The sequence below is a fragment of the Rhea americana genome, unplaced genomic scaffold (assembly GCF_003343005.1).
Source record: "Rhea americana isolate MKP2758 unplaced genomic scaffold, rheAme1 scaffold_290, whole genome shotgun sequence".
Taxonomy (NCBI): Eukaryota; Metazoa; Chordata; class Aves; order Rheiformes; family Rheidae; genus Rhea; species Rhea americana.
In genome coordinates, this window is record NW_028186413.1 from 725,144 (window position 1) to 751,173 (window position 26,030).

The 26,030-nt window shown below is 37.6% G+C and overlaps 2 protein-coding genes across 2 annotated transcripts in view; one reads left to right on the forward strand and one right to left on the reverse strand.

The window, feature by feature from the left end:
* Positions 1-1,520: 1,520 nt before the first annotated feature.
* Positions 1,521-26,030, forward strand: part of NT5DC1 (5'-nucleotidase domain containing 1) — a 153,596-nt gene continuing 129,086 nt past the window's right edge. The window contains exons 1-6 of the mRNA XM_085309126.1: positions 1,521-1,559; positions 1,676-1,767; positions 3,473-3,544; positions 4,366-4,472; positions 6,534-6,613; positions 10,388-10,469. Of these exons, the coding sequence (XP_085165252.1) occupies positions 1,521-1,559; positions 1,676-1,767; positions 3,473-3,544; positions 4,366-4,472; positions 6,534-6,613; positions 10,388-10,469 (472 nt within the window). The remainder of the gene's footprint in view (positions 1,560-1,675; positions 1,768-3,472; positions 3,545-4,365; positions 4,473-6,533; positions 6,614-10,387; positions 10,470-26,030) is intronic.
* Positions 16,594-25,415, reverse strand: COL10A1 (collagen type X alpha 1 chain). The gene is made up of 2 exons (XM_085309120.1): positions 25,247-25,415; positions 16,594-18,603 (listed from the first exon to the last, which is right to left on the reverse strand). The coding sequence occupies exons 1-2, from the start codon at positions 25,383-25,385 to the stop codon at positions 16,709-16,711; spliced, it is 2,034 nt and encodes a 677-aa protein (XP_085165246.1). The 5' UTR covers positions 25,386-25,415; the 3' UTR covers positions 16,594-16,708.

Here is a 26,030-nt window from a genome sequence, read left to right on the forward strand (position 1 = left end):
AGCTTAAAATAAAAATAACAGTAATTTTAAAAAGGAAAAAGAAAAGAGGAAAGGAAAGCGCGTCTCCGCCGGACCGCTTCCGCGGCAGGCCGCGCGGGGCGGCCGCGTCCCCCTCCGCGAGCGCCCTGCAGCCGCGGGGCGGCTCTGAGCGCGGCGGCGGGAGGTCGGGCCGCCGCGGGCAGAGCCGCAGGGACCGGCGGCATCCTCGGCTAGCAGCGCGGCCCTCCCCTGGGGAGGGGAGCTGTGTCCTGTCAGACGTTGGCACATTGTAAACTTTTTTATAAATTTTCCTTGATTCCTAGTTCGTTGTTGATGTCAGGACTTTGCTGTCCTGTGTCATGGATGCGCTCGGTGTCACTCTTCCCCCCTCCACACACGCACCGTTTATTTCCCTCCGTTCCCCTACAGCACRCTTTGCACTGTACCTAATTAAAATCATACATTAATTGCAAGATACTGCAGAATTTGATTCAGAAACATGTTTCTGAGGCATGCCACTTTTACAATAGGGATGCTATAGGATTCAGTGCATCCTGTTTTGGAAAACTGCATTGCTTCATGTAGCAATTTTTGACTTCTGTGGAGAAGTGTCTTTCTTACAAAAGAAGGATCAATCGTAGGAACATATTGTGCTCCAGTGCATGTGCTCTTATGTTCCTGCTGGAAGCTGTGTAACTCTGCATGTTCCTTCTGTTATCCCACGCATCACATCTTTACACAGGCGCATTCTTCCTGATAATTTTGTCTGATAAAGGCAGTCATTAGACAACTGGTAACTGAAAGGTTTTTTTTTTTTAAAAAAAAAAAGTCTTAAAATTAGTTTACTCTCCCTCTTCTCTCAGCATACTGAGACAGACTGACACATGCACATCGCATGCTTTCTTATCTGTTGGAAATAAAAATGTAAAAACGCTAACTGCTGAGCAGCCAGTTAGTTCTTACTCTTTCTATGTTGGCCTTCAGGTTGCTTTTCCTCAGACATAATTCATATTCTTTCCAAGAGCAGCTGTTGTAATTAAAAGGCCAGGGAATAGCTTTAATGAAAGAACCATGAGAAAAAGGRGACAATTACTATTAATTTTCTGTTACTTAAGGGCCTAGCAACATCTGCATAGATCTCCTTGTACAACTTTAGCAGCTGTTGTACCAGGTTTTAACAGAGTTGTTTTTGAACTTAGAAATAACCGCAGTTTATTGAAGAGTTGTCTGTTTCCTTCAAAGTATGTTCTTTAGGGTATTTAGAAAATATCCTCCAGCTGTAGTTGTTTATTGGTTCAGAAACCACTTGTTGCTTCATGGTAACTATGCCACTGGGGAAAAAAAAAAAAAGGAGAAGGAAAATAGCCACTAGTCTTCACTACCATTACTCAGTTTCCCAACAGCCTTGAAAAACTGGGGCATAAAATAAAAAGCTGAAAACTTGATTATGCTAGAAAAATTGCACCGGAAGTATTGCGTGAGCATCTTGAGCTGTTTTTCCAGCTATTACAGAAACAACGTCAGGCACTGAGTTGGTTTGCATGGGGAGTAAGCAAAGCGTCAGGCTCACTACCTCCCAGGTTTGACATCTCTTAAGGGGCACTAAAACTCATATCATCTTTCCACTTCCCAGGGAAGCAGTATCTTTGATCTCATTCAATCAGTATAATTAATGTATGTATTTTCTCATTTGTAGCTAATATATGATAGTTTTGCTCAGTATCTGGTAACGGAGAAGGGTTATGACAAAGACTTGCTGAATATAACTCCAGAGACCTTAGACTTCTGGTAAGTACGTTGAAAATAACAAAGGCTATCTTCAAACTTTCATTTTTCTGTAATTTTTACAAAGCTTGGAAAATAGCTTATTTAGCTTTAGACAGTCATTACAGTTGTCAAGACCAATAGAAAATTCCTAAATTAGAGTTTTAAATACTTGTTGGAGCAAGTGTTTGTCATGAGCTATTTTTAACATATTTTCGAGACAGAACTGAATATCCAAGCTTGCTCTGTCTTGTGCTTCCAGCTGCCTAGATACTAGTTCTGTAGCCTGATCTGATCTCCCATTTTATATATCTCCTATGTCTTCTACCTTCAATTCAACTGGTAAATCCAGTAACTCTCAGAAGTTAGTCATATCTCATTTTTCTCTTGATAGATGTGTTTTTGTTTGTGTAAGGCAGAATAATCCCAACAGTCTTCCGAGAAACTGAGGAACAATGATGTGCCAAGAAGTAGTCCAGGAATGGCACCTTAAGCAAAAAGCTGTAAGGTAGAAAACTGAAATGCAAGTTCCTGGTCTGAGCTGAGTGGTCTCTGAGCAGGAATTTGGATGCAGGTTTCTGATATTCCAACCTTAACAGGCCTAGGGAGGAGATGGGGGCTTGAAAGCCTGGTTGTCACTATTTTTTTTAGCAGAAGCACATGCTTTTGAACAAATGAATGCATTATGTGCAGAAGAAAAACAGTCAGTTGTTTTCACAGTTCAGTATTTGATGGTTTTTAACCAGATCTAATTTCCTTTTTGTGTGACAAAGAACATATCTGTATTCCTCATGTTTTGAGACTTCTGAGGCGTAAAATCTATTGTTAAGATCTAGATATCCAGGCCTCAGTCCTTTGTTGGAGCAGGGGGTTTGTTAGCGTGGACATGTAGGCCTCCAGAGCTGGCAGCTCTGTGTCTCTGCTGCTCTCCCAGGCTTCTCATCAGCTTCATTCGTGACAGGCTTGGGTCCGCTTGCTGCCTTCATGGCATGCTGACTTTCTTTTGGGTATCTTGTGGTAGAGGATGAGGGTGGCATTATTTTTTTCAGTCTTTATTCTCATTATTGTTCTAGATATTGAACAATGAACTCATTTTTCAAACAACTTAAACTAACATAAATTCATTTGTACCRTACAGATGTAAGATACAAATTTTCTAGTGGAGTTAGGAACTCAGTAGTACATCTGAGGTACCTTGTGTTCTCTTCATCTTATTAGTGCTGGCTAGTATGACATTGCTTCTGCTTCACATGCTCCTTAGGTATTCAGTTGCCTCATTTAGGCATGATATTCTGCTGCTCTCTACATTAGTGATTGATATTATCAGTATAATACTAGAGTAGGAGAATTGTGATGGAGAAAAAATATGTATTTTTTAATAGTAGAAGTGACTTAAATATCACATTTCTTAGTTGTATGTGTTTGGACCTTAAGCCTCCAACCTTAATCTGTATAATTAGTCACGCTGAACTCACTGAACAATAGAAGAAGATTTATTTAGTAGGAATTAGCTATGTAAGTGAAATCTTGTCTTCACTGTAATAATATGTACTTGCATATATACAGCATTGTTCAACATGGAAGTTTTTGAAGGGCTGTGATTTTGCTGCTTTTGTGTAGCATTATTGTATAGCTTCTGTAACTGCATTTCATTATTCTGATATATAATGGAGCATTCCCCTGAAAGCATTCATTGCTTGTTTCTTCCTTTAAATAAAATTATATACAGTTGTAAAGGCTTGGTGTTTGACCTTGAAGATGGAAATTTCCTAAAACTTGCAGAAGATGGAACAGTTTTGAGGTAATATTGATAATATGTTTTTATTGCTAAACAAGTACCTACAGTTTATACTCTTTCTGAAAGCCATCTCTGAGATCTCTTTGGTAACCTAGTGTGCTCATTTTCTTTTAATATTCCTTAAGTGATCTTTTCATAACATTTCTGTGTTAGCTGCCAGTGAGGAATATCTGATTTTTAACAAGGATTTGAAGAGTTTTGTACTGTGCTTATTTTCTGTTAACTGTACTTATTTTTCTGCTTAAGATTCTGACTGCATAATGATCTTGAAACTAAATTCACTTTTTCAATGACTACCAATAGCCATTCTGCAAAGATTCAGGGTAATTTTTTTTTTTAATTATGAGTAACATCACTGACTTAGAGTCAATGCTAATGACTGATGCTAATACTATTGACAGGAACCTTTTTCATAGTTCTACCTTGTGCTTTGTGAGTGTTATGAGACTTTAGAATGGCATATAGACTCTGCACTGCATTTTATTGTGCAGTGTATATTGATAGCTCAAGTGTAATGTTCTCACACAACTGAGACTATTCAAACAATATAGAGTAATTGCGTCAGTAGTTGAATCACAGTAGCCATGCCCTGAAACAATCTAACTTCTGTGTAGGAGTGCTTTTACTTTATAGAGGATCGTAATGCATGTGATAAAAGCTTAGATCCTGTAGAACTTCTCAGTTATAACTGGAGTTACTTTTGAAGTGAAGATCAACTGATAGGCACCTACCTCAGTATTAAATTGCAATACATTTCTGCGCATTAGTAGTACTTTAGCTGTTGTTGTTATTATCTTTTTTTAATAACTTAATGCATCAAACAGGGCAAGCCATGGTACTAAGAGCATGACATCTGAGGAGATCCTGGAGACTTATGGAGGGAGGGAATGGAAGCATTTTAGTGCAGTCAGTGGAATGCTTTCCCGCTCAGGTAGGTGCACCTTAATATGTTGTGTTCTACAAAATTGCTCTGGCTATTTCAGTACTTCCTACTATTAGTTCTTGCTACAAATACTTCAAATATTTAAAAAATATTTGAGCTGAGAATTACTGGAGTAGGTAGGTTTTTGTGGAGGAATGTTTTTGTATTTTTAACTTCTAATACTGGAATTCAATTTAAATTTAGGACACAACAATGAGACAAATAACGTCTCACATAAAATGAGGTGATAATACAGGTCTGTTTTGATTGTAGAAATGGGCACATTGTTCTTTGATGAAGCAGATTGAGATTACCACATTTAGGGCATCGCGAGTTTTTGTTAATTGTTAACTCATTACAATCAGTGCTGATATTGGAGGCCTAAGTACAAGTGCAAAGGACAGAGCAGATATGGGGCAAACCTACGCACCTACTATGATGAAGGTTTCTTTGTTTTAAGATGGAGGCACTTTGTGAAGGCACTGTGAAGGGTCTGCATCCTTGCTAGCCATCTGTGCTTTCTCTCTAGTTTGGTCTTGACCGTGGCAAATAATAAAGACAAAGTGCTCAGCTAAGTTGTATTGTCTTCTGTGGTGGTGATGTTTTCRTAAAGATTTTGCTACAATAACTTATTCATGATATTTGTTCAGAAGTACAGGTAATTGCAGCTGGGCAGATGAGAGAGGTGCACCTGCTACATGACCAAATGAAATCTTTCTTAATCTTTGAGAATTAAACTTGGCCTCCTCTTTTGCAAATATTAATCCCTGTTTTAATGACTGGTTMTTTAACATACATAAAGGACAGCACGGTCCCATGAATGTATTAAAAAATAAATAAATAAAAGCCCTATGAATTCCAAAAAAAAATCACTCTTGAGTCATTTCACCTCTAGGAAAGAACTGTTGAACATGGCCTCAGCCTAGGAGGGACATTTGAAGCCACATGATCGTGAGCTATTTTGGGGGCTTGCATCGTAAAGTGGGGCTGCTTCCCTGTGAGATGCAGCACTGTCTCCTGGAAGCCTTGTTCCTTGCACAGACATGCTAAGGCCTGTCTGGATGTTTCTGCAGGAACTTCTCAAGTCTCTGTGGGGTCTGAATTGGGCATAAATGATAGGGTTTGGGTAGCAGGGTGCTGAGTGGTAATGAACCACACTGTGCCAATCACAGCTGGTTCCAACTGGTTCTGAAGTGTATGAAAACAACCTACCACCTGCCAAAACTGCAACCCATCAGGGAAGCCTGTGGCACCTCTTCTCAAATAGGTTTAAGAAAGAGAAGTGCTGGGGCTGGAGATGCAGGAGAAGACATGTAAGGACACATGCACGAGTAGTCATAGGAGAYGACACAAAGGGGGCAGTGAGGAGAAGTATGAAGAAACTCGTTTGGAGAAACAGAATAGAGGAGGTACATTGGAAGGGTACATATTTGGAACATGGCTGGACATGCACTCTTGCAAAGAGGTGCTCCATACTGGAGGAGATACCTCTGAGGGGCCATGGCCGCATGTGGCCCATGCCAGGGCAGGAACAACCCAAGGGACCACAGCCAGGGGGAACCACACCAGAGCAAGGACACTGCAAGGAATATAATGTTTATGTCTTCTCTGTTGCTCAATACCTGAATCAGTCATTAAAAGTTCATATTAATTGGCAGTAAATTAAGAGAAATTCCCCAAATCAAGACTTTTTTGCCTATGACAACCCACTGCTAGGGAAAATTATTGAAGAGTTGTATGATGCTGCCCAGACTCTTAAAAGACTCCTGATTCTTCTCTATCTCTTCCACCCTACTTCTGGGACCAGAGTATTTTTTAAAAAAATTTCACTGCCCTGTTAGTCTATAGATTAACAACTTTCAATTGCTAATTGAGTGAGACTCAGAAGTGGGAATAAAGGCTAAATAAATTTGTCATTAGATTTGGAAGCAGACAATGTGTATTACCAGTAAAATCCAAAGAGGAGCTTATAATAATTTATTATTAATATTACTATTTTCAGTGATTAAATCATACAGTATGAATTGAAGTAGTTTTGGGGGAGATTAATTTTTTTCTTTTTTTTTTCAGCTAAATACTATTTGTATGATAATTATTTTGACCTACCAGGAGCACTCCTTTGTGCAAGGATTGTGGACATCTTAGATCGGGTAAGAACTAGATTATTTTAGGCAAAATATTCTGTTACCTTTTCCTCATTATTAAATGCATGCAAATACTGTGTTCAACAAAGTTAAGCTTTGTTCTTTTTTTCTGCCTGGGAACTTTTCATTCTGGATTTATAACGTATTAAAGTTTTCTCCCAAACTAATTGTGAGACACATGGCAAAGTCCAAATACATTTATTTCCACTAGAGGGCACTAATAACTAACATAAGAATAGGTAAATACCTTTTGCTTAAGTTTGCTCGTGGATATGCAGAATATTGTTCTTAAGATCTCCTTGAATTATATTTGATGATATTTGAATTACATCTAATATAATTCTTCCGGATAATATGATTTGCTAATTTGCAGGATTGTTAAATACATTGAAAGCTTAATTCCCTCCTCAGACTTGWTTTTTGTTTTAAATATATTGATCTGATATAAATACACCTCTAGAGTAGTAGCTGATTTTGTTGTGTTGTTATGGTAGTTTTGTTCTGCTATGCAGTAAGTTAAATTCTCAGAACAAAAAACACAATTACTTGAACTTTTTTCAGTACTTTATAGACGTACAGTATGTCCTAAATTCTACCTGTAAAGTTTAATGTCCTTAGATTCAGTTGGGTTATAGGATCCCTTATCTTAATCTTGTTGGCAGCTGGGGGAAGGAGGAGATTCTTCCTATAGAGTAAATATTTTTGCTGCAGTAGAATACTGCTGTAATCTTTTGGCTGTAAGCTACTGGCTAAAGATACCAAAGCACTACACCATTAAAAATTGGAGATCCTAAACTTTGTGTGCAARGTGGATTCAGAAGGAGTGAGAGAGGTGAGTCTGCACTCCCTTCTGGTGTTGCCTGCTTGCTGCTCCACTCCAAAATAGCATGCTGAGTAGATTGCTGCCTAAGATCACATGCTACATGAAGAGTCATCTAAAGGTAGCTTATAGGGAGACTGAGGGTAGGAGCATCATAAGACTCTTAATGAGATTTTAGTGCTTGATTAATCTCCTTCCCCAGCTATCCGCAGCTTAGAACCCTCCCTCAGAAGTGACGTTTTTATTGTATTATTTTGTTTTATATGTAATATAGTCTCAGGGCAAGTCATCTATTTATTTAGAGAAGAGTGGTGCTGAAGCATGTCATAGCCTGTGTGTAACACTCATGCCCATCCAGTTATTAGTTCACAAGCTGGAACACTGACCCTGTCTTCAGCCTGAGAGAATTAAACCCATGTCTTGTTTCATTGGATCATACATCTTCTTTATCAGCTAGCAATTTTGGAATATTTTACTCCATATTGGTCCAGTTTCAACAGGAGGACTAAAGTAATTTCTTGGGATATTACCATCAGTCAGATGATTCAGGATACAAGACAGGAGATGGTGGGCTTAAATCTCTCCAGCACTCATGCCCTGGACACATGCTGCAATTGTTAAGCTATTTTCTTGAGGGGTTAGAGACCATCATATTTTCTTCCATTTTTTTAAAAGAAAATGGAGGCTTCTTCTTCCTGTTATGGGAGCCTGTTCAGTAACGGCTATTTTTCATCCCCTTTCCAGAAAATATTTTAGGATCAAGAAAGTTTCTTACTGGAMGCAGACAGAACTTCTGGGCTTGGGGTTCAGAATGGGTTAGATATGGGGTGGATCCTGGGCCACTCTATACGGTTACGAACGAAACTGCTTCTGGCCTGTCCAGGGCTCCTGCATGTTTTCAGGCAAAGCAGAGGAGCTTCTCAGTGACTTGGACCTTTGCAGTGAAGCCCTGCGTGGAATCTTTCCTTGTCTGATAATTCAGCTAGTGAAATCACATTTGATRATCAGTGCTTCATGATGGGCTGAATGGGCCTGCGCCAAGTTCTGCCTCTGCTTGCTGGATAGTGGTCTGTGTTCTTGTATATCTTAGTGCAACAGCTGTGGATTTGCAGGGAGCTAGTCTGACAATTATTTTACTCTTCTCTGAGGTCAACTGTGTTTTGAAGGAAGAGTACCTGTATTTAAACTAGGAACCGTTAATCCGCAGAACAACACTCTAATGTTAGCTCATTTCACTAATTAAAAAAAAAACTAGGGAAAGGTCAATCACATGGAGTATGAGGGGAGCTGACAATTAATCCGTCTGTTAAAAGTGGTAGGCAAGTACTATCACCACCAGAGGTAGGTGTTCTTTGACATCTCCTGAACGCAACTTTGAGTAATGAACTTGGCTAGCAGCTAACTGAAATTTGACATATACAGAGCCTATTGTTTTATGTATTAGTCCTTCAACATATCTTTACCATAGTTTGCCATGGAAATTGCTAAAAATTAAGTTAAAAGCCACCACATTAAATCTTTCCTGCTCTTAATCTGCAGTAGATTAACCATAGTCCTGGTTAGTTGTGCACAAAATAATAAATATAAATAATAATAGTTATAAATAATAATAAATGTAGATAATTTATTAATTAATAATATGTATATTATATGTTAATATTAATAAGTATAAAAATAATCATATGTCTTGATATTACAACTTGCTAGTTGTCAAATCAAAGGCAAACTGTTCGTCCAGAAGATGCAATGGCAGATTAGGTCTGAAATAGCAATTTACTTCCRCAGATATAAACTCCGTGTTTTTTTGTTGGAGACATTAAGGTTTTTTSAGTTTCTGAACTTTTCCAGCTCTTGAAAGCACCTTATGCTTACAGAGTGGGTCGTTTTTCATGTATCAGTGCAGAAGTGGGCTGACAGATTCAGAACATAGAGGACAATGACATGAAATCTGTCAACAGATGCATCAAAATTTCTGCTAATGCAAGTGTGGAAAGCCTGTAACAACAGTATAAAAATAATTTCCACAATGTACAAACTTAAAGGTATTCCAGACTACACTACCTGCTTACTGCTGCCCTGTACCTTGAAACTCTGAGCACTTCTTAGGAGCTCCATAATTAGCTCCCTACTGTGTAATGTCATCTGGTTGCCTTGTGGCGTCCATGTTTAATTCAGTGCTCTTACAGCTCGTAGTGTTTGAGAGTGCTCTTGGACTCAGCTAGTTTAGAAGCTTTTTCTCTCCCTTTACGAGATCCTGAAAGGGCAGCTGAGGTTAAGTGGAGCATTTCTGCGCTCTGTTCCTAGGACAGCTTTCTAGGAATAGCGAGAAACTGTTTGTAAGAACAGATTGCTTTTCCCTGTCGTTCTGCCAGAGCTGGTGTTTGGCAGTCTGAAAGTACAATGCAACACAGTACTGCTCAGCCTGGCTTCTGGCTAAATATTTTATATCGTGTTTGGGGTGGAGTTACTGACAGAAGGACATGACCACTAAATTCTAGTGAATGTTTGTGCCAGTTCGAAGGATGGAAGGTGATACGAGTGCCAGACTTTAGATAATGTCAGCTTGCTAATTAAGTACAGAATATGCAGCCCCAGGAACTTCTTTTTCCCAAATATCAGTAGAATGGCTCATTCAGTAAGTTGCTGTTCCACTTAATGCTCCTCTTTGCTGTAGTGTTTTAGAGTTCCTCACAAATACTAATCCTTTCTCCTTTGCCATCGCTACCTCCTCTCCACATCATATTCTACTAAAGAAGGAAGGTAACTTGTCTGTGGTTACCCAGAGTTCACAATCAAGCTAGGTGCTAAGTCCTGGGCTCCCGAATCCTACTGCCTAAGACTGTTTTACTCCTTTACAAAATCCTTTAATTTATTCATGGCATCCCTATCATTGTCTCAATATGTGAGCTTAAAAATAACTGATAGTTGATGTAATGACTAGGTTCCATTGACTCTTACAGCATGACAGTCAGAAAAAATACGACTTTTGGAAGGACATGGTGGCTGCGGTCCAACATAATTATAAAATATCAGCTTTTAAAGGTAAGTGGGTTCACTGAAAACTTACTATAATAGCTGAAAATATTGTATATACTTGCCAGGGCAGAGATCTTTAAGTATCTTGTATTTTACTCAACACAGATTTTACTTTTTAAGGCTATAAATTGCTGAATAGTAGACATGTTTATGCTGAAATAGAAAATCTTTACTGTTAGTATTTATATCTAGTGTAGCTGGAATTGTTTTTATATCCTTAAAAACACTCATGATATGCTATTTCACTGAATTCAAAGGGCAGAATAATTTCCTCCTATGATTGATACTGTAGTGTGGACATCCTTGAACTGTATTTTAACTCTATTGCTCCTTGTGTKCTTGTAGTCACAAATAAAATGCATTGAGAAAACTTCAGAAACTGCTATCTAATAAATTTCTTTTAGCACTCTAGTTTTGATCAGRATTCCTTATGTAGTCAGTTGAGACAATGGTGAGAAGACTGTTATTTTCCACTTTTTTGAGATATTTTGAAATTCTCTTAAATTAACCAGAAATTGCAGAGTGTTTTTTATCATTTTAAAAATAAGAGCCTTCTCTCCTGAAAGTGTAGTATATATCAGAATTGATAAATAACTTGAATTCCTTCAGCTAGAAATGGTTTTCCTTCTTTCACAGACTAAACTCCTGAGTTTCTATTAGGTATATAAAGTAATATAAGTGGAGTACAAATYTAATGATTTTGCATGTGCGCACAATTAAATGAAATTATTTTAGCTATGATTTTTTTGGTAAAAACATATGCAGCTTGATTCTGAATTCTGTATCGTGTTTGCTGACAGTGTTTTCTGATAGAATTACCTCTGTTGATAAAACACTCATTAGACACTAGTATAGTTTAAATCTTCTTAAAGTTTGTCTTCTGTTTGCCAGAGATGTAGTTTATGTTGAAATATGCAATCAGATTTATAGTATTTTTTCAAATGTAACTGAAAAAAAATTGTCTCAAAGGGGCTCCAAACAAAACTAGAAGCTGATGTCAGAATGTATACTGTCAAAGACAGCTATATACTTCTCAAGTGTTTTTGTTTGTTCACCTCCTTTGAAGGTGAGAGTATGTATGGTACTTAAGAATTCCTCCATGAACTCAGCTTATTCATATATGAGATTAAAGCATCCTCTGTTTTTGACTGATATTAAAGAAAATCAATTGTAATCAACTGTAACCATATTTATTTAGATTTTATATTAATGCTTTTTCAAATCATGACCTTTTTTTTAAAGATGTAGATTATTTAGAGTTCTGTAAAAAAATAATATAAAAAGTGTTCTTTGGAAAGGAATGAAAAAGAATTTGAAGTCTGGTCTCAAAAAACATATAAATAATTATGTGTTTATGTATATGTGTGTGTATATATACATATGCCTATATCTACCTGTTGTAAGTATTTGTGTATGTAAGTATGGAACCTGCATACAAACGGATCCTTTCTAATAACTGCCAAAATTGTTGCTTTAATACACTTGCACCTTAATTTTAATAGGCTTCTCTATTACAAAAACCATAAGGCACATGCACAACAGTAATGAAATTTCAGATTATTTCCTTTTATACCATATACCTGTGATACTCCCATGGAGTATCTCTTTTTGCTTCAGGTTCTCCTCTGTGGAATGGAAATAATGATACTAGTCTTCTTGTTGTAGTGTGGAGTTCTTTTTTTTTTTTTCCCTCAGCTGCAAACTTAAGCATTACTTCCAGAGGAAGCTCTTAAAGCTGGCTCTGGCCCAATTTCTGCATACCAGGAAGTCCCATGGTCTTTTTCAGCCCAGAGCCTGGGCCTGCAAACCACAGGCTCTTGACTTAACTCCATGCCCTCAATGCCTTGCAAAGGGTTTAACCCTTTAGAGAAAAATAGTGCTCATTTACRGGTATTCAAGGTAAATTTTGTAAAGCAAACTTATTAAGTGGTCTGTTGATAAGGCGTAAAGTTCCCAAGTCTGCTGTCTTAGTAATGCCATTGTCAGTGATGGAGCAGAACGACTGGCAGTTTTATTTTTTGAAATCCATAAAGTGTTTGCAAGTCACTCTGCCTCCAGGTTTGTTGTCAGTATGCCCTTGTTTCTCTGTGTCCCTTCTCTTTTTCACATGATTTCTTTGATCATTAGTCAGGTGTCTGGTGAATTTTGCCTTTCATTGTCTTAGCCATGGTAATTGCCTCAGATAATAGCCTTTTTTCTTTTTTTGGATGGCTCTTTCAGATAGCCATGATCATCCTGACTCTCAGCTTAATGCAGGCTATTAACTCCCTCTTCTCCTTGTAAGGAAGTGATGAACTGAGGCTTGCAGAAAGAACCTAAGATCCTAAATAGTTGTCTTATTCAAATCCCCTTTTTGTGAAGGAGGAYCCCCCAAAACTGGGTGAGCTTTATTAAAAATGTTATTAGAAAAGCATGGTGGCAAAACAGTAAAAGCACAATGACAAAATAGTAGTGAATGTCAACATTCTCATTTTCAGAATGGTCATTTCTTACCTAAGAATACTTACAAGAGTAGACACTCGACTTTTACATCGTTACAGATAGCAATTTTGTGAGGATCCTTTTTGTAAAACTTAAGTTTCACTTAAGACTGGGATGTTTTATTGCTTTAAGGTGATTCGTATCGCTTCATGTGTGTTTCATTTAGCTTATTTTCAATTTCTCAATGTATTAATTAGTAAAGAGCAATTTTACAGGAAATGCCGTGTGGCAATATGATTTACACTGTATAATTATGCCTCTGCCCACAATATATTATGGAAATGAAATTTGATCTTAACAGGAGTAATGAGGGCTTTAAGTACTCTAAAAGCATTTCCACATCAAAATATTTCAGATTTGGTGATTTTGACAGAAAAATCTGTAGTTTCTGCAGAAAGAAGATTCCTRTTAAAACTTCTTAAGTCAGAGTTCTATAGAATGTCTCTTAAAATCTGATTTCTCTCTCACTTACATAGTTGTCTTTCCCTATCATTTCCCTGACACTTCTGGTAACTACTGCCACTGCAGCTATATAGTTTAATTATACACCTATAGTATTTTCAGTTGTCTCATACGGTTATATTTTATGCTGAAAATAAAGGAGTCTTCATCAGTTTTCCATAAGAAAGCTTGATAGGATATGCTGTCAGGTTTCAAGGATGCATCTGAGAAATTTGTCACTGAGTATCTTCAAAACAAAAAAAGTGAGAAAAGAAAGTGCTAGACATAAAACCTTTTTTTTAAATAATTTGCATTTTATCTGTCTATTTTTGATGTAATCGATCAGTATTCTGAAAAACCATGTTTATGCATGTGAAATGTGATTTTGGGGGGGAAAACTTCAGATCTTTCTAAAATACTCTATCTTCTCCCCAAGCACTCTCTCTCTCTCTGTCACACACACATACACTTTATAATCACAAGCTTATGGTATTACTCTATTGTCTTGACAGAGGATAATTTATCTAGATGTCTGTGATACCTCTGTGCTTTACATACAGTTTTAAATACAAAAAACAAAAAGCAAAGTGGTTTTTCTGGCCAAAAGGAAAGAATTCTTTAAAAATTAGGAATTTTTAATGTTGGTAGAGGTCAGAGAAAAGAGACCATTTGTCTTAATTCTGAAAATGGCAACAAAGATAAGAGCAAACAAATTTGTTACACTTTTCTCCTGGATTTTTCAGTTAAAAACAGAAGGGATCATTGGGGTATGTCATGCATTCGGTAACAATTTGAGAGCTGCTGAAATTTAGAAATCTTTCTGCAGCCTTTGCACAAGAGTTTTGGTGCTCTTGCAGACACTCATGCTATTATTTTAATCTCATGTAGGATTTTTTTTCCCTTTAATGCCATGATCCTGAAAACTGACATTTTTGAAAGACCTTTATCTTTTGATAGGTTGCTAATCTTCTTTTGGAAAAAATATTAAAAAACAAAAAATAAAAGCAGACCTATAAGACGAACACAAAAAAAGTGCTTCAGAAATACTGTCTCCCACAGAGAGAAGCTGAGGGGCATTGTGATTTTTGACCATTTTGTCTGGGCCATATGAGGTTATCATGTGACTATTATCCATATTGTTGCCTGATTGCATCTACCTCTTGCAAAGTCCGGCATGCAGAGGTCATGTATTTATTTTCCAGTAGTCTTCCCTTCTACCTTCAGCTGCATGTAAATAGGTTTACCTCTTCTTTGATATATGTTTTATCTTCAGATAAATATAATATGGTTTATATTTTTTATAATGATTGAGAATCTTAAAAACCCTCTCAAGATTCCTTCTAGGTCATGAATCCAAAGCTAAAATCAAGATATAAGATGTATTTGTATTAACATTTACTGTGTAATCTCTAGGTCTTCAGTGTGGTRGGTTGTTTTCTTAATGTCTGGATACTTATGAAGGAAAAGTCATCAAAAAGACAGGCCTCAGGTACTAATTTGTAGACTTATCTGAGGTCCTATATACTCCCTGGAGGAGCAAAGCCATAAAAGCGCAAATTCTAGTTTCGTTTAAAGTGGATGCAAGGTAAGTACTAGTGAACTTTACTTTCAAGTTTACTGTGGGAAGACTAGTTAATTAGAATTACAGGATAGTAGTGTACTGCTGGACACCAAGCATCTCAGGTAATTTTAAACATGTGCTTTGGCCTGCATTTCATATATAAAGCAATTAATCAAAACTTTACAACTACTGAGCAGTTTTTTCCATTTCCAGTACCCAGACTCTAGTTGTTTCTGAAACAAAAGTGCCAGATCGGTTGAATGTATTGGCAGCAGCACATACTATGTTTAAATATTGGAAAGATGAATTCACGAAATTATGCAAGTGACTGCATAGGAAAACATTTGTAGTACAAAAAGAGAATTCTTAGCAGATCTGTAATTGAGTTTTTGTTTAAAGYAATAAAGTGGAAAGACGAAGAATGACATTTCAGACTGAAGTATCTTGAGCTGTATTTTGGCTTGAAAGAAGGAAGTATCACAGAATTGCTACTTTTAACTTGTGGTACTGTCCATTATATTATTTCTGTACAAACATTTGTATGTAATATTTGTAATAGTGTAACCAATTTCACTTGCCTAGGTCTACTTGGCTGCTAAGTAAGCAGTTCAGATTTTACTTGTTACTTTACCAAATTATAGCCTAAGCCACAGATTTCCTTACCCAGCAGTCCTTAGTAAAGGGAGCAGAAACAATTCTGCAAAGTTACTTTCTTGGTAGTTCATTACAGTTTCTGAAACTATATAGTCTCACTAATGATGGATCAACTTAAAGGTACCCTGACTATTTTTATTAATATCAACATTTTATCAAGTGCTTTCAGGTTTCAAATGTGCACAAGAAAATAAGCCTTGGGTTTTGCTTTAGTGAAAAATGGTAATATCACAGACCTTTAARACATAGCCTTATGTACTGAATATATGAGGTCTGAATATTTGTGAAGATGTGCTCTGGCAGATTTAGTGATAGATACGCCTTACTGTACTCTGAATATTGTAATTTTACAGAATATTAATTAGGAGCTTGAAATATTGAACAAGCGTATTGATAGAGATTGCAAAACATTCCTTAAGAAAAGTACTTGAGTGGATTTCTAGGTTTCAAATCTGATTGCTTTTTCCTATACTGAAATTCTTAACTCTTCAGAAATAGGCAATAATTTCTAAATTTACTAAGACTGATTTTATTTAATAAAAAAAGCTGAATGAAATTAAAACTGTTGTGTATGACATGTCCTATATTAGAGTTATGTTTTCTTGACCCCAGTTTTATAGGTTAAAGATGAAGCTGAGAGCAAACTAATGTTCCTTAAGTATATTTTCTGACTGTTGTGATGAGCACACTATATCTGAAACTATTTACTTTGAACAGTACCTTCCATTAACTCAGGTGTAGTGAAGTATGATCCTGAATCACAGAATGGCTGCTTTGCACGTTCAGAGAAATGAAAGTTAGAAATACTGATTTTCTTCTTAAAAAAAAAATACAAGTGCATCATATTAATTCATAAACTTTTAATGTTGCATTCAGTTGGACAATTGATCATCATTTGAAACAAAGTGTTCAGAAATAAATTTCTATGACAATCTTCTAAAAACATACAATATTATTTTATTAGGTTTGAACCAATTTCTTCCACCTCTCACTCTTTCTTTTCTGTTGCAAAATTGTATTTGCATGACTTGCTAATAACATATCAAGTCAGGGCCCAATTAAAATGGTCTGAAGGAGGGAGTGTCTGGTCTGCATTAGTGGGACATTGTTAGATATGAGCAAATAAGAAACCTGAGAAAGAGGAGTGAACATAGTCAGAAGAATACAGACCATTAGATTCTGAATTGGGCAGCTGGAGCCATACTTGATCATTCTCCATGAGATCAATTACAGCACTGCCAGAAGCCTGGTCAAGGTATCCTTTCTTATACTCATCATAAGTATACATGAGCGGAGAACCATTTTTGTAGAGTGCAACCCAAACATTTGTTCCTTTTGCATGTACATGATAGGAGAAATAGTAAAGTCCAGGGATCCTGCAGGTGAAGATTCCTGTTCTGGGGTCATAGTGTTGCTGCCTATTGTACAAGATCTTATCAAATTTGATAGGAACTGTTGCCCCTGGGTAGGCTTTTGAGAGGATAACACTGAAAGCAGATACTGGCATTCCTGTAAGGGCTTGATTTACTCCTGCTTTCATAAAAGACATTCCTGATAGGTCTCGAGACTCGCCTGATTTAACATAGCTTTCTGGCATCTGTGGGATGACAGCTTGACCAGGGGGACCAGGAGGACCTGGGGGGCCTGGCAAGCCAGGCTCTCCATTGTTACCCTTAGGGCCAGGGGGTCCAGGTGGTCCCATGGGTCCGCTTAAGCCTTTTGTAGAAATACCTGCTGGACCAGGGAGTCCTGGAGCTCCTGGCTCACCTTTTGCACCAGGGGCTCCTGGCATTCCAGGAGGCCCAATGGGGCCTCTGATTCCAGGTATTCCTGAAGGTCCTCTGGGGCCTGGTTCACCATTGATCCCTGACACACCCTTAATTCCTTGTGGGCCCATTGGACCAGGCAAGCCGGGTAACCCAGTGTGGCCAGTGTCACCTTTTGGTCCTGGAAAACCTGGGTGTCCTTTAGGACCAGGAAGACCCTGTTCACCTGGATATCCTGGTTTTCCATCTAATCCTGGCAGGCCTCTTTCACCTTTTGCTCCAGGGAATCCTGGAAGACCTGCAGGGCCTGTGTCGCCTTTGGGTCCAGGTAGGCCATTTTCACCAGGTAAGCCTTTGAGTCCTTGAGGGCCCATGTTCCCTGGTGGTCCAGCAGGCCCTGGTTCACCTGACACACCAGCTGGGCCTTGGTCTCCTTTTGGTCCAGGAAGACCAGGAGGACCTTCAGGCCCTCTGTGTCCCTTCATCCCTGGCAATCCTGGCTTTCCAAATCCGGGGAGACCTGGGGATCCGGGCAAGCCTGCTGGTCCAGGGTGTCCTTTGGCTCCAGGGATACCTGCTGCTCCTGGTGGTCCAATTGGTCCAGGCTTGCCAACACCTGGTTCTCCGGGTTCTCCTGGGGGGCCCTGGGGCCCTGGGATACCAGCTGCTCCGGGTGCACCTGGTAAACCTCTGTCGCCTTTCATACCTGGCTGACCTGGAAGACCATTTTCACCAGGCTTCCCTATCCCAGCAGGGCCAGGGAGGCCTCGGGGTCCCTGTGGGCCTGGAAGTCCTCTGCTGCCTGGGCGACCTGGCACTCCAAATCCATTTTCTCCCTTTTGTCCATTTATACCAGGAATACCTGGCTCTCCCTTCTCACCAGGGAGACCCCTTGGCCCTTGAGCTCCTGGAGGGCCTTGTGGTCCAGGCTTACCAGGAACGGATAGTCCTGCAGGACCGGGAATGCCAGGGGGTCCTTGTGGCCCTCTTGCTCCTGGGAGCCCAATTGGTCCAGCATCTCCTTTCTCACCATTTAATCCTCGGTCTCCTGGCTTTCCTGGTAGACCTGGCATGCCGGGCTTTCCAACAGCAGAGAATCCAGGAGGCCCAGGGGGCCCAGGGGGACCCTGGGGACCCGGACTTCCAAATCCAGGTTTTCCTGCAGGACCTGGTTGTCCTCTTGGTCCAATAGGGCCTGGGGGACCAGGGGGTCCTTGTTCTCCCCTTATCTGCACACCTGTGAGAAAGAAGAAAACATCAATTAGGACAACTATATAAGACTTGCTGACCTGTAGCATGATGGTAAATATGTGAAGGGTTAACTTTAACCTCACTAAAGTGAAGTTTCTAATAATGGTGTTAGTCATTAAGGACCTGATCTCAAGTTCAGAACAAAGTAACTCGAAGTTCTGACATGATTAAGTAACAGAAGCAAATGTGCTATAGTTTTGCTGTAGGAGTGGTGAATGATAAGACATCTAGAAATTGTCTTGAATTGAATACATTTAGGGGCATCAGAGGGCTTGAAGGATATTATGCAAATAGATGCAGACTCTTAGAAAGAGAATAGGTAAGGGATTTAGTAGTGATGAAGTGAAATGAGTTTTTCTTGTTAGTTGAATCTTGCTGCCTGATGTGCAGAGGATATGTAGATGGAGTGTGCAACCAGAGTAAAGGAGAATTTTTCTAATTGTTGGCTTTGCCCTTTGCAAGCTTCTTCGCTATTTTTTTCATGGAATTCTTTTCTATAAAGCAAAAACAGCACTGTGCTATATTTTCCCTAAAATAATTAGTATTCTTGAGTTAAAATGCTGTTCCTTTACCTTCTTTACAGTCTATAGTAGTGGTTTGCTTCATAAATGAAGCTGCTGTGGTGTATAAACCTGAGAATGCTGTAGGCTTATGATTTGCCCAAACAGACAGTCTTCTCAACTGGATGTAACGTTATTGGTATGCTCCTGCTATCTTTTCAAAATCTTCTGTTTGTTTGTTTATTTTTTAAGCGTGTAGTCATGCTATATTGCTATATTGGGGGAAAAAGAACTTAAATAAATAAATAAACCTAAAAAAAAAAAAAAAAAAAAAAAAAAAAACAAAAAACAGACTCCAAAATCTTGAATTCGGTAGCTGCTCTAGATGATCAGACTTGTATCCTGATGTTGAACAAAAAAAAACAAAAGAAACTTCTACATTTCACTGGTGAGACTTTTGGCCTTTTTTCCCTTCTCCAGAGACAGGTCATGGTTCTTTATTTTTTTAGTAAACATAAAATTATATTTTCAAGTAGTATCTTGAAGTATTCAATTTGTAGTAATAATTTCTTTTCTCTCAATAACAAGATCTTAACTGACAATTCACCTTATTACAGTTAGAATTTCACTAGGTTAGTGGATTTTTTTTGAGCAGGGGGGGAAGAGGGGTGATACTTGCTTTTCTTAGTTATCAAAACAGCAGATGGAGCCACTTAACTAGATGTCACCAGTAGAGGAATTATTAAAAAACCCACCCTTAAGATCAGTGCTYATTTTTCTGAGTACTGAGTACTTTGAGGGAATTTGCAGCTTCCTATTGGAAATAGAGTGTTGATTTGTAGGATATTACAGAGCAGATTAAAATGGATATTGGGAGAATACTTTAGTAAAATGCAGCAACTAGTGGCATTATAGAATGAAATACCATAGTTATGGTGAATAATAATTTAAGAAAGCTGGTAAAAATAAAAAAACTGAGGAACATGGATTTTGATTTTTTAGTGTCAATATAATCTGCTTGATGGCTTTAAAAAAACTGTTAACTGATCAGCAAAAGTTGGCACTTCAGTCTCTTGCAGAGAGAATAGAGTATGAATAAAAGCATGTGCAAAGACTATGGTCTCTTAGATAATAAATTACTTTTTCCATTTCTTGGCTAGTCTTGATAAATCAAAAATGAGATGAAATAGTAAGAAGAAAACTATTCTTGTGCATATGAAATTTTCAAAAAAAAAGAATATAGAGAAGAGCTATGTGTGTGTGCATTTGATTTGATATCTTCAGGGTTGCTTTCTTCCTATATTGCCAGGAAAATTGTTCTTATTTACCAAGCACAGAGAGTACATTATCCTTTTTGCTCATGCATAAAAGCAGCATAAAAATATATCACCTYGGTTTGCACACCTTGCCATCTCATCATCCGTTAAGCCAATGAAAAGGAGGATAGCTCATAAAAGCCTGGAGATAGAAGAAAAYAATGCCTGCTCTTCGCTGACAAACTAAAAATGCAAATATCCTTCTTCCTCTCCTGCAACAGAGATTGCAAAATCTGTGTCGTGCAGTCTTCACTATCTAGCTGATATTCTTGGATTTCTTACTGCTGAATTCTAGGATTCAGTAGAGTGCAATTGCAAGTTTGTTTTTTGTAATATAGGCAAATTTTAAGAACACCATATGAAGTTGGGAGAGGCTTAAGCACTGCAGAATTAACACATATCCTGCAGTGGAAGTGGCATGTAGATGTTCCTTCAGCTTTTTACAATTTCTTTTCCACCACAGATGACAGAGCTGCCATCAGTGAAAACAGCTTACTGCACTGGAATGTGCCCGCCTTGAGTTTATTCCATAGGTTCTAATACTGAAACAAAATTCCAGTGACTTCAGAAACTACCTTTTTGTATAACAGAAGAGTTGAGAGAACATGGGCAGGTCAGATTAAAACCCCTGTACAAATACCAAAACAGATTCTTGAGCTAATGATGTTCAATTGTAAACTGTTAAGGAAAGAATAGTTATTTTGCATACRCTGCATGAATTCTAGTTTTCGGAGTAGTGGAATCCAAAACCAAGCATTTATCTGGGTACTTTGGCAGATGACAGCAATGACCTCAACCACGTCTGCTCTTTCCTAACTGTACCTCAAAGAACTATGTCCAGGCCTACCAGGGGAAATGCATTTTGCCATTTAGGAGCTAGAGTGATTTTAATATCTGCAATGAGGCAACATTCATTTTATTCAGCTGTGTTTGAGTAACAGACAGCTATTACACTGGACCTGTGTAATAGCTGTCCCTTTCATCTTTTTTATAGGAGGAGGAAGGGGGAACAAATTACAGAGTGTTTCTCTCTATTGCTTTTTACCTCATTTTATGAACCTAGGACAGATAGAAAATTACATATACTGTGGTGRATATTGCCTTTTGCATAAGATACTAAAATATCTATCTGTATTCATGTTGTCATAGAGGTTAAAATGTCTAATAGTTGTGCTTTCCAGAGACAATGCTAAGTCCTCCTAGTGAAGAATAGCTGGGCACATTAATGAAGTAGTATTTTTAACCAGGAAAATTGAAGTAATGGTTAGCTTCTGTTCTATATTTATTGGCATGCCTCTTGATACGAAGTTGATGTACCTTGAGTGCAGTCAAACCATATTTATRTATTAAGTATGAAGATTTTAGCCTAACCTGCAATAGAGCCTTATTATTTTGCTTAAATACTGCTGAGCAGTCAGACTTAAATCTGTAATTATTTTCAACTAGGACTTTCACAAATACTTCAGTGCAATGAACTAATAGATCATGAGTAATGTCCTAGTATATTTAAAAATTGATAACCCTAAGTACACATAGAAAAGGAAAGTTTGCTCTGACTGGAGAGCTGTTAAGAACGATATTTCTAATACTGTTAAATAATTTCATCAAATTAAATAAAGCTTTATTTAATAGATTTTAATTGCCAGCAGAAGCACTCTCTGGAATTGCACCCAACATTGCTAWTTGTCTACTAAATTAAAATTAAGGAAATACATAATTTGGCTTTATTGGTCTGGTGGGTGCTATACAAGATTCTCTTTAACAGAGATGCATTTTATCGAGTGGTGAAGAATCCTACCTTTGGAGTTTGTCTCTTTTTTTAAACAAAAAATTAAAGAATGTAAATTAAAAATACTAAATAATAGTTCTGCATTCATACTATATTCTTTCAAGTAGTTAATACTAGCATAGAAGAGGGAAGAGCAATTAAACTGAAGATATTTCTGGTAAATTCATCCTTCACTTCAGTTTGCTGTGTTTCATAAAACAAAGTGGTAGAGCTGTCATTCATATGAAATGATGTTGTGCATGTAGTAGAGATTAGTTTCTCTGTAGCTACACTTTTTGCACAGCAGGCCTCACACACAAACTGGACCTGCTTTTAGACTAATTTTGGACACTGAGGTTGCTTATACCCAGCAGAACATCTCTCAGAGAACTGCAAAGGCAGTTTTGCTCTAACGTTGTGGCAAATCCTCTAAAATGCATGCCTGCCTCCTACAGAAATGAATGKAGGACTTTTTGTCCTAGGTTTTCTGTCAGATGCTATTGTATGATCAATCTACACATGTTGCTACAGGTCACCAGTTTTTGGCCTAAATTGAAATTTAGCTCCAGACAGCTTTCTGACAAAGCTATGTAAAACATGAAGAGAACTTGCTAGTAACTTAAGTGTCTAGAGCTAAGGTTTTGTGAACAGATATGAAAAGTGACYGATGACAGAAAGTTTGCAATATGCTACTGAAACTACTTGTGTATGTAAAAACTCACTAGAAAACTATACAATTAAAAGTGATGAATTTGATTCTATACTTCCCTGTCTATTCTTCTGTGAACATCTCAGGTTAGAAACAATGATCTCTAACACACTTTGCTGTCTTAAAACTCTTCTAAAAATCCTCTGTAGAATGCTTGTTTTCCAACATGAAGAGTAATAATGGGTTCCAGTCCTCCATGTTGAGGCTTGTTCCCAAAATGAAGGTTTAATAAGCAAATTAGGAAGGACTGCACTCCATATTCTGTAAAATTGTAGTTATTCTTWTGGCAGTCTAGTATATAGTCTTTGTTCTTTTCCTTAAATGGACATCTTACATTTTTTACAGGTTGATATAATCTTTAGAAAGATACAATCTTTCTAAATATGAAGTTACACACACATTAGATTCTCTGTTACTCAAGTATTTAAAGTGAAAATTTAGTTCAAAATAACTTATTTTTCCTTTCCTTTCATCCATTGCCTATCTACCTTTCTCATCCATTTTTCTAATTTGCTGCTGGTTTTCTTCTTTCCAGATGTTTTGTTTGGAGGGAAAAAAAACATGAAGAAAATTTTTAGAGGAGAATTAAGTAAACAGTGTATTTCTGTTACTTTCCATGTATTTTATATATGTGTGTGTATGCATATGTGTATGCATATTTGTACATGCCTGTATATATGTATATAAGGGATACTGAATAAAGTCAAGGAAAAACACTAGGAAGAGTTAAAGCAGAGAAGGAGGAAATAAAACTCTAATTCAGTGGAGGTTCCAGCTAACAAACCCTCGGACCAGCTGTTGATGTGTATGTACCAAAACGCACTTCACTCAGTCTAAGAGTGCTGCAAGTTCCCATGCTGAAGGCAAGGGATAAAGTTGTAATAGTGTTTTGGTGTTTTTTGGAGAAAATTTCCCAGTTATTCTCCTTTCTGTTCCCTAGTCCCCACTGCAGAGCATTYGTGGTAGATGTGAGCTGGAGTCTTTTGGGGTGGCATTAGGACTGCCCTTTGAGTTTCGTGTGTGCCACTCAGGAGTATTTGGTCCACAGGACTGGAGTAGAGTTCATCTGAAGTGAGCCCCCTAAGTGTATATGGTGTGGATGCTCTGTGCTGAGCAGCAAGTATGTTGCTTTCCAGATCTGCTTCTACTATGCTGCTATATTTTGTAATTAGACAGTCTAAAATGTGCTTTTCTCATAAGAAAGGAGGAGCTCATTTGCAAATACTGTTTCTGAGTCCTTCATTCAGTTTTCTCATTCCTGCCCAAGTAAGCTTATTGCAATTAAATATAAGGGAGATAAAGTAAAAGTGAAAACTATTCTGGCTAATGTCATGAAGTCCAGAAGAAAAGAATGCCATTCTTGGAAGGAGAGGGGGATATTAATARGGAAGGTTCAGTATTCTTAATTTTAGTGAAGATAACTGAACAGAGACTACTGATCATCCTTTAAGGGGATGATTCATCAAATATAACCAGCACCTAGGGAGTTAGAAGTTTGCATTTTCAAGTTTTAAAAAGACTTTGGCATGAGTGAATGCTAGATATTGAAAATAAAGCTGAGCTCACGCACTTTCATACAGTATACAGTTAAGAGTAACCTCACAGATGAGTTGTGAAGGATGCATCTGCTTTCTGGTATCTTCATTCTACCTATAGCATGTACAATTATATATTGTCTATGCAGTCTATCATAAGACTGATTTTTGAAATCAAGAAAAGTTTTCATAGCAGAGGTAGAATTGTTGTATTACTATAAGAAATTRGTCTGATACTTAAAATATAAACTGAAATCACATGTATGAAAAGATACAGGAGTTTCTATTATATCTTTATGAATGTATATGAAATTGTTTTGCCTTCCGAGAGTTTAAACTGCTCTGCATTTATCCATATATATGAAATATATGTTCAAAGTCACACCTACCATGTGTTTTGAGTAGTTTTTGTCTGAATGTTGTAGCTGGATGCTGTATTATTAAAAGCCACAGGGTAGAGTCAAAAGACTTGAAGATTTTTAGTACATCATACATAATTATGCACTCGATGCTGTTTGATTATTCGTAATACTTAAGACTAGATCTATGGTTTTGTTCCTCTTTTGTATCCCTCCATCAATTATCATCTATTGTCTGTGACAAGTGTGCATCTTTGTCAACAGGAGGCAGATGCCAGAGTCACTCTCAGTTCTTTCAGCAGTGATGATATTACTTTAATAAACCTAAACTATCAATGAAAGTTGAATACCAATATTATAAACAGAAAGCTTTTGTTCATATATTGATACACTAGGAATAACTGCTTAAGTYATTTTATTATTAAAAAATTAGTAAACTTACCTTGACTTTTTACATTGAATGGTAGGAACTGCGGCCCCTTAACACTGGATTGTTTCTGGTAGCGCTCAGAAAAATATCCATCACTACCATGGACAATGTTCAGACAAAGCAGCAGCAGCAAGGATATTTGTAAATGCATGTTCCCAAATCCGTTCTGTGTTAGAAAGAGAGGAAAATTTTGTTTCAGAGAARAGTTGATCAGTTTTCTGTGAATTAATAAATGGGTTTTCTTAAGCTATTAAAAGCTTCATGTTATTTTGTGATCAATTCCTCTGGTTTTCACTTAGCTGTGAAAAATGCTTTAAGAGAAAGTGAGTCAGTGTTACTAACTAAGGATTTTGGATACTAGTGAGCACTATAGATACACTGGAGGCAAGTGTCTCTGTTATTCTTCCAGTTATTTCTTATTAGGAAGAGAAACAATTTTAAATAGATGCCRATTAAAATCACTATCTTCAGAAACAGTGACTATTTTGCTAGTTAYACTAGAGCCCTAAAACTAAGTTCAGCCTTACTCCTGGAATGAAGGTAAGTTTTCCACAGAAATACATACTCTACCATGATCTTACTGCCTCTGTCTAGTGCTGTAGCAAATCATAGAATCATAGAATCAGTAAGGGATTGTAAGGGACCTCTGGAGGTCATCTAGCCCAACCTCCCTGCTCAGCAGAGTCACCTACAGCATGTTAGCATAAAGTCCTGTCTCCTTCAGCATCAATGGCAAGAATCTCACATAGCCTTGCTGGAAACCAGGATTTTTCCTGTAGCCTCTCAAATAGCCCCA

Coding starts and splice junctions, on each gene's coding strand:
- COL10A1 (XM_085309120.1), bottom strand. CDS start 25,385: ATGCATTTACAAATATCCTTGCTGCTGCTGCTTTGTCTGAACATTGTC. Junction 18,604..25,246: donor ATTCAATGTAAAAAGTCAAG/GTAAGTTTACTA, acceptor TCTTTCTCACAG/GTGTGCAGATAAGGGGAGAA.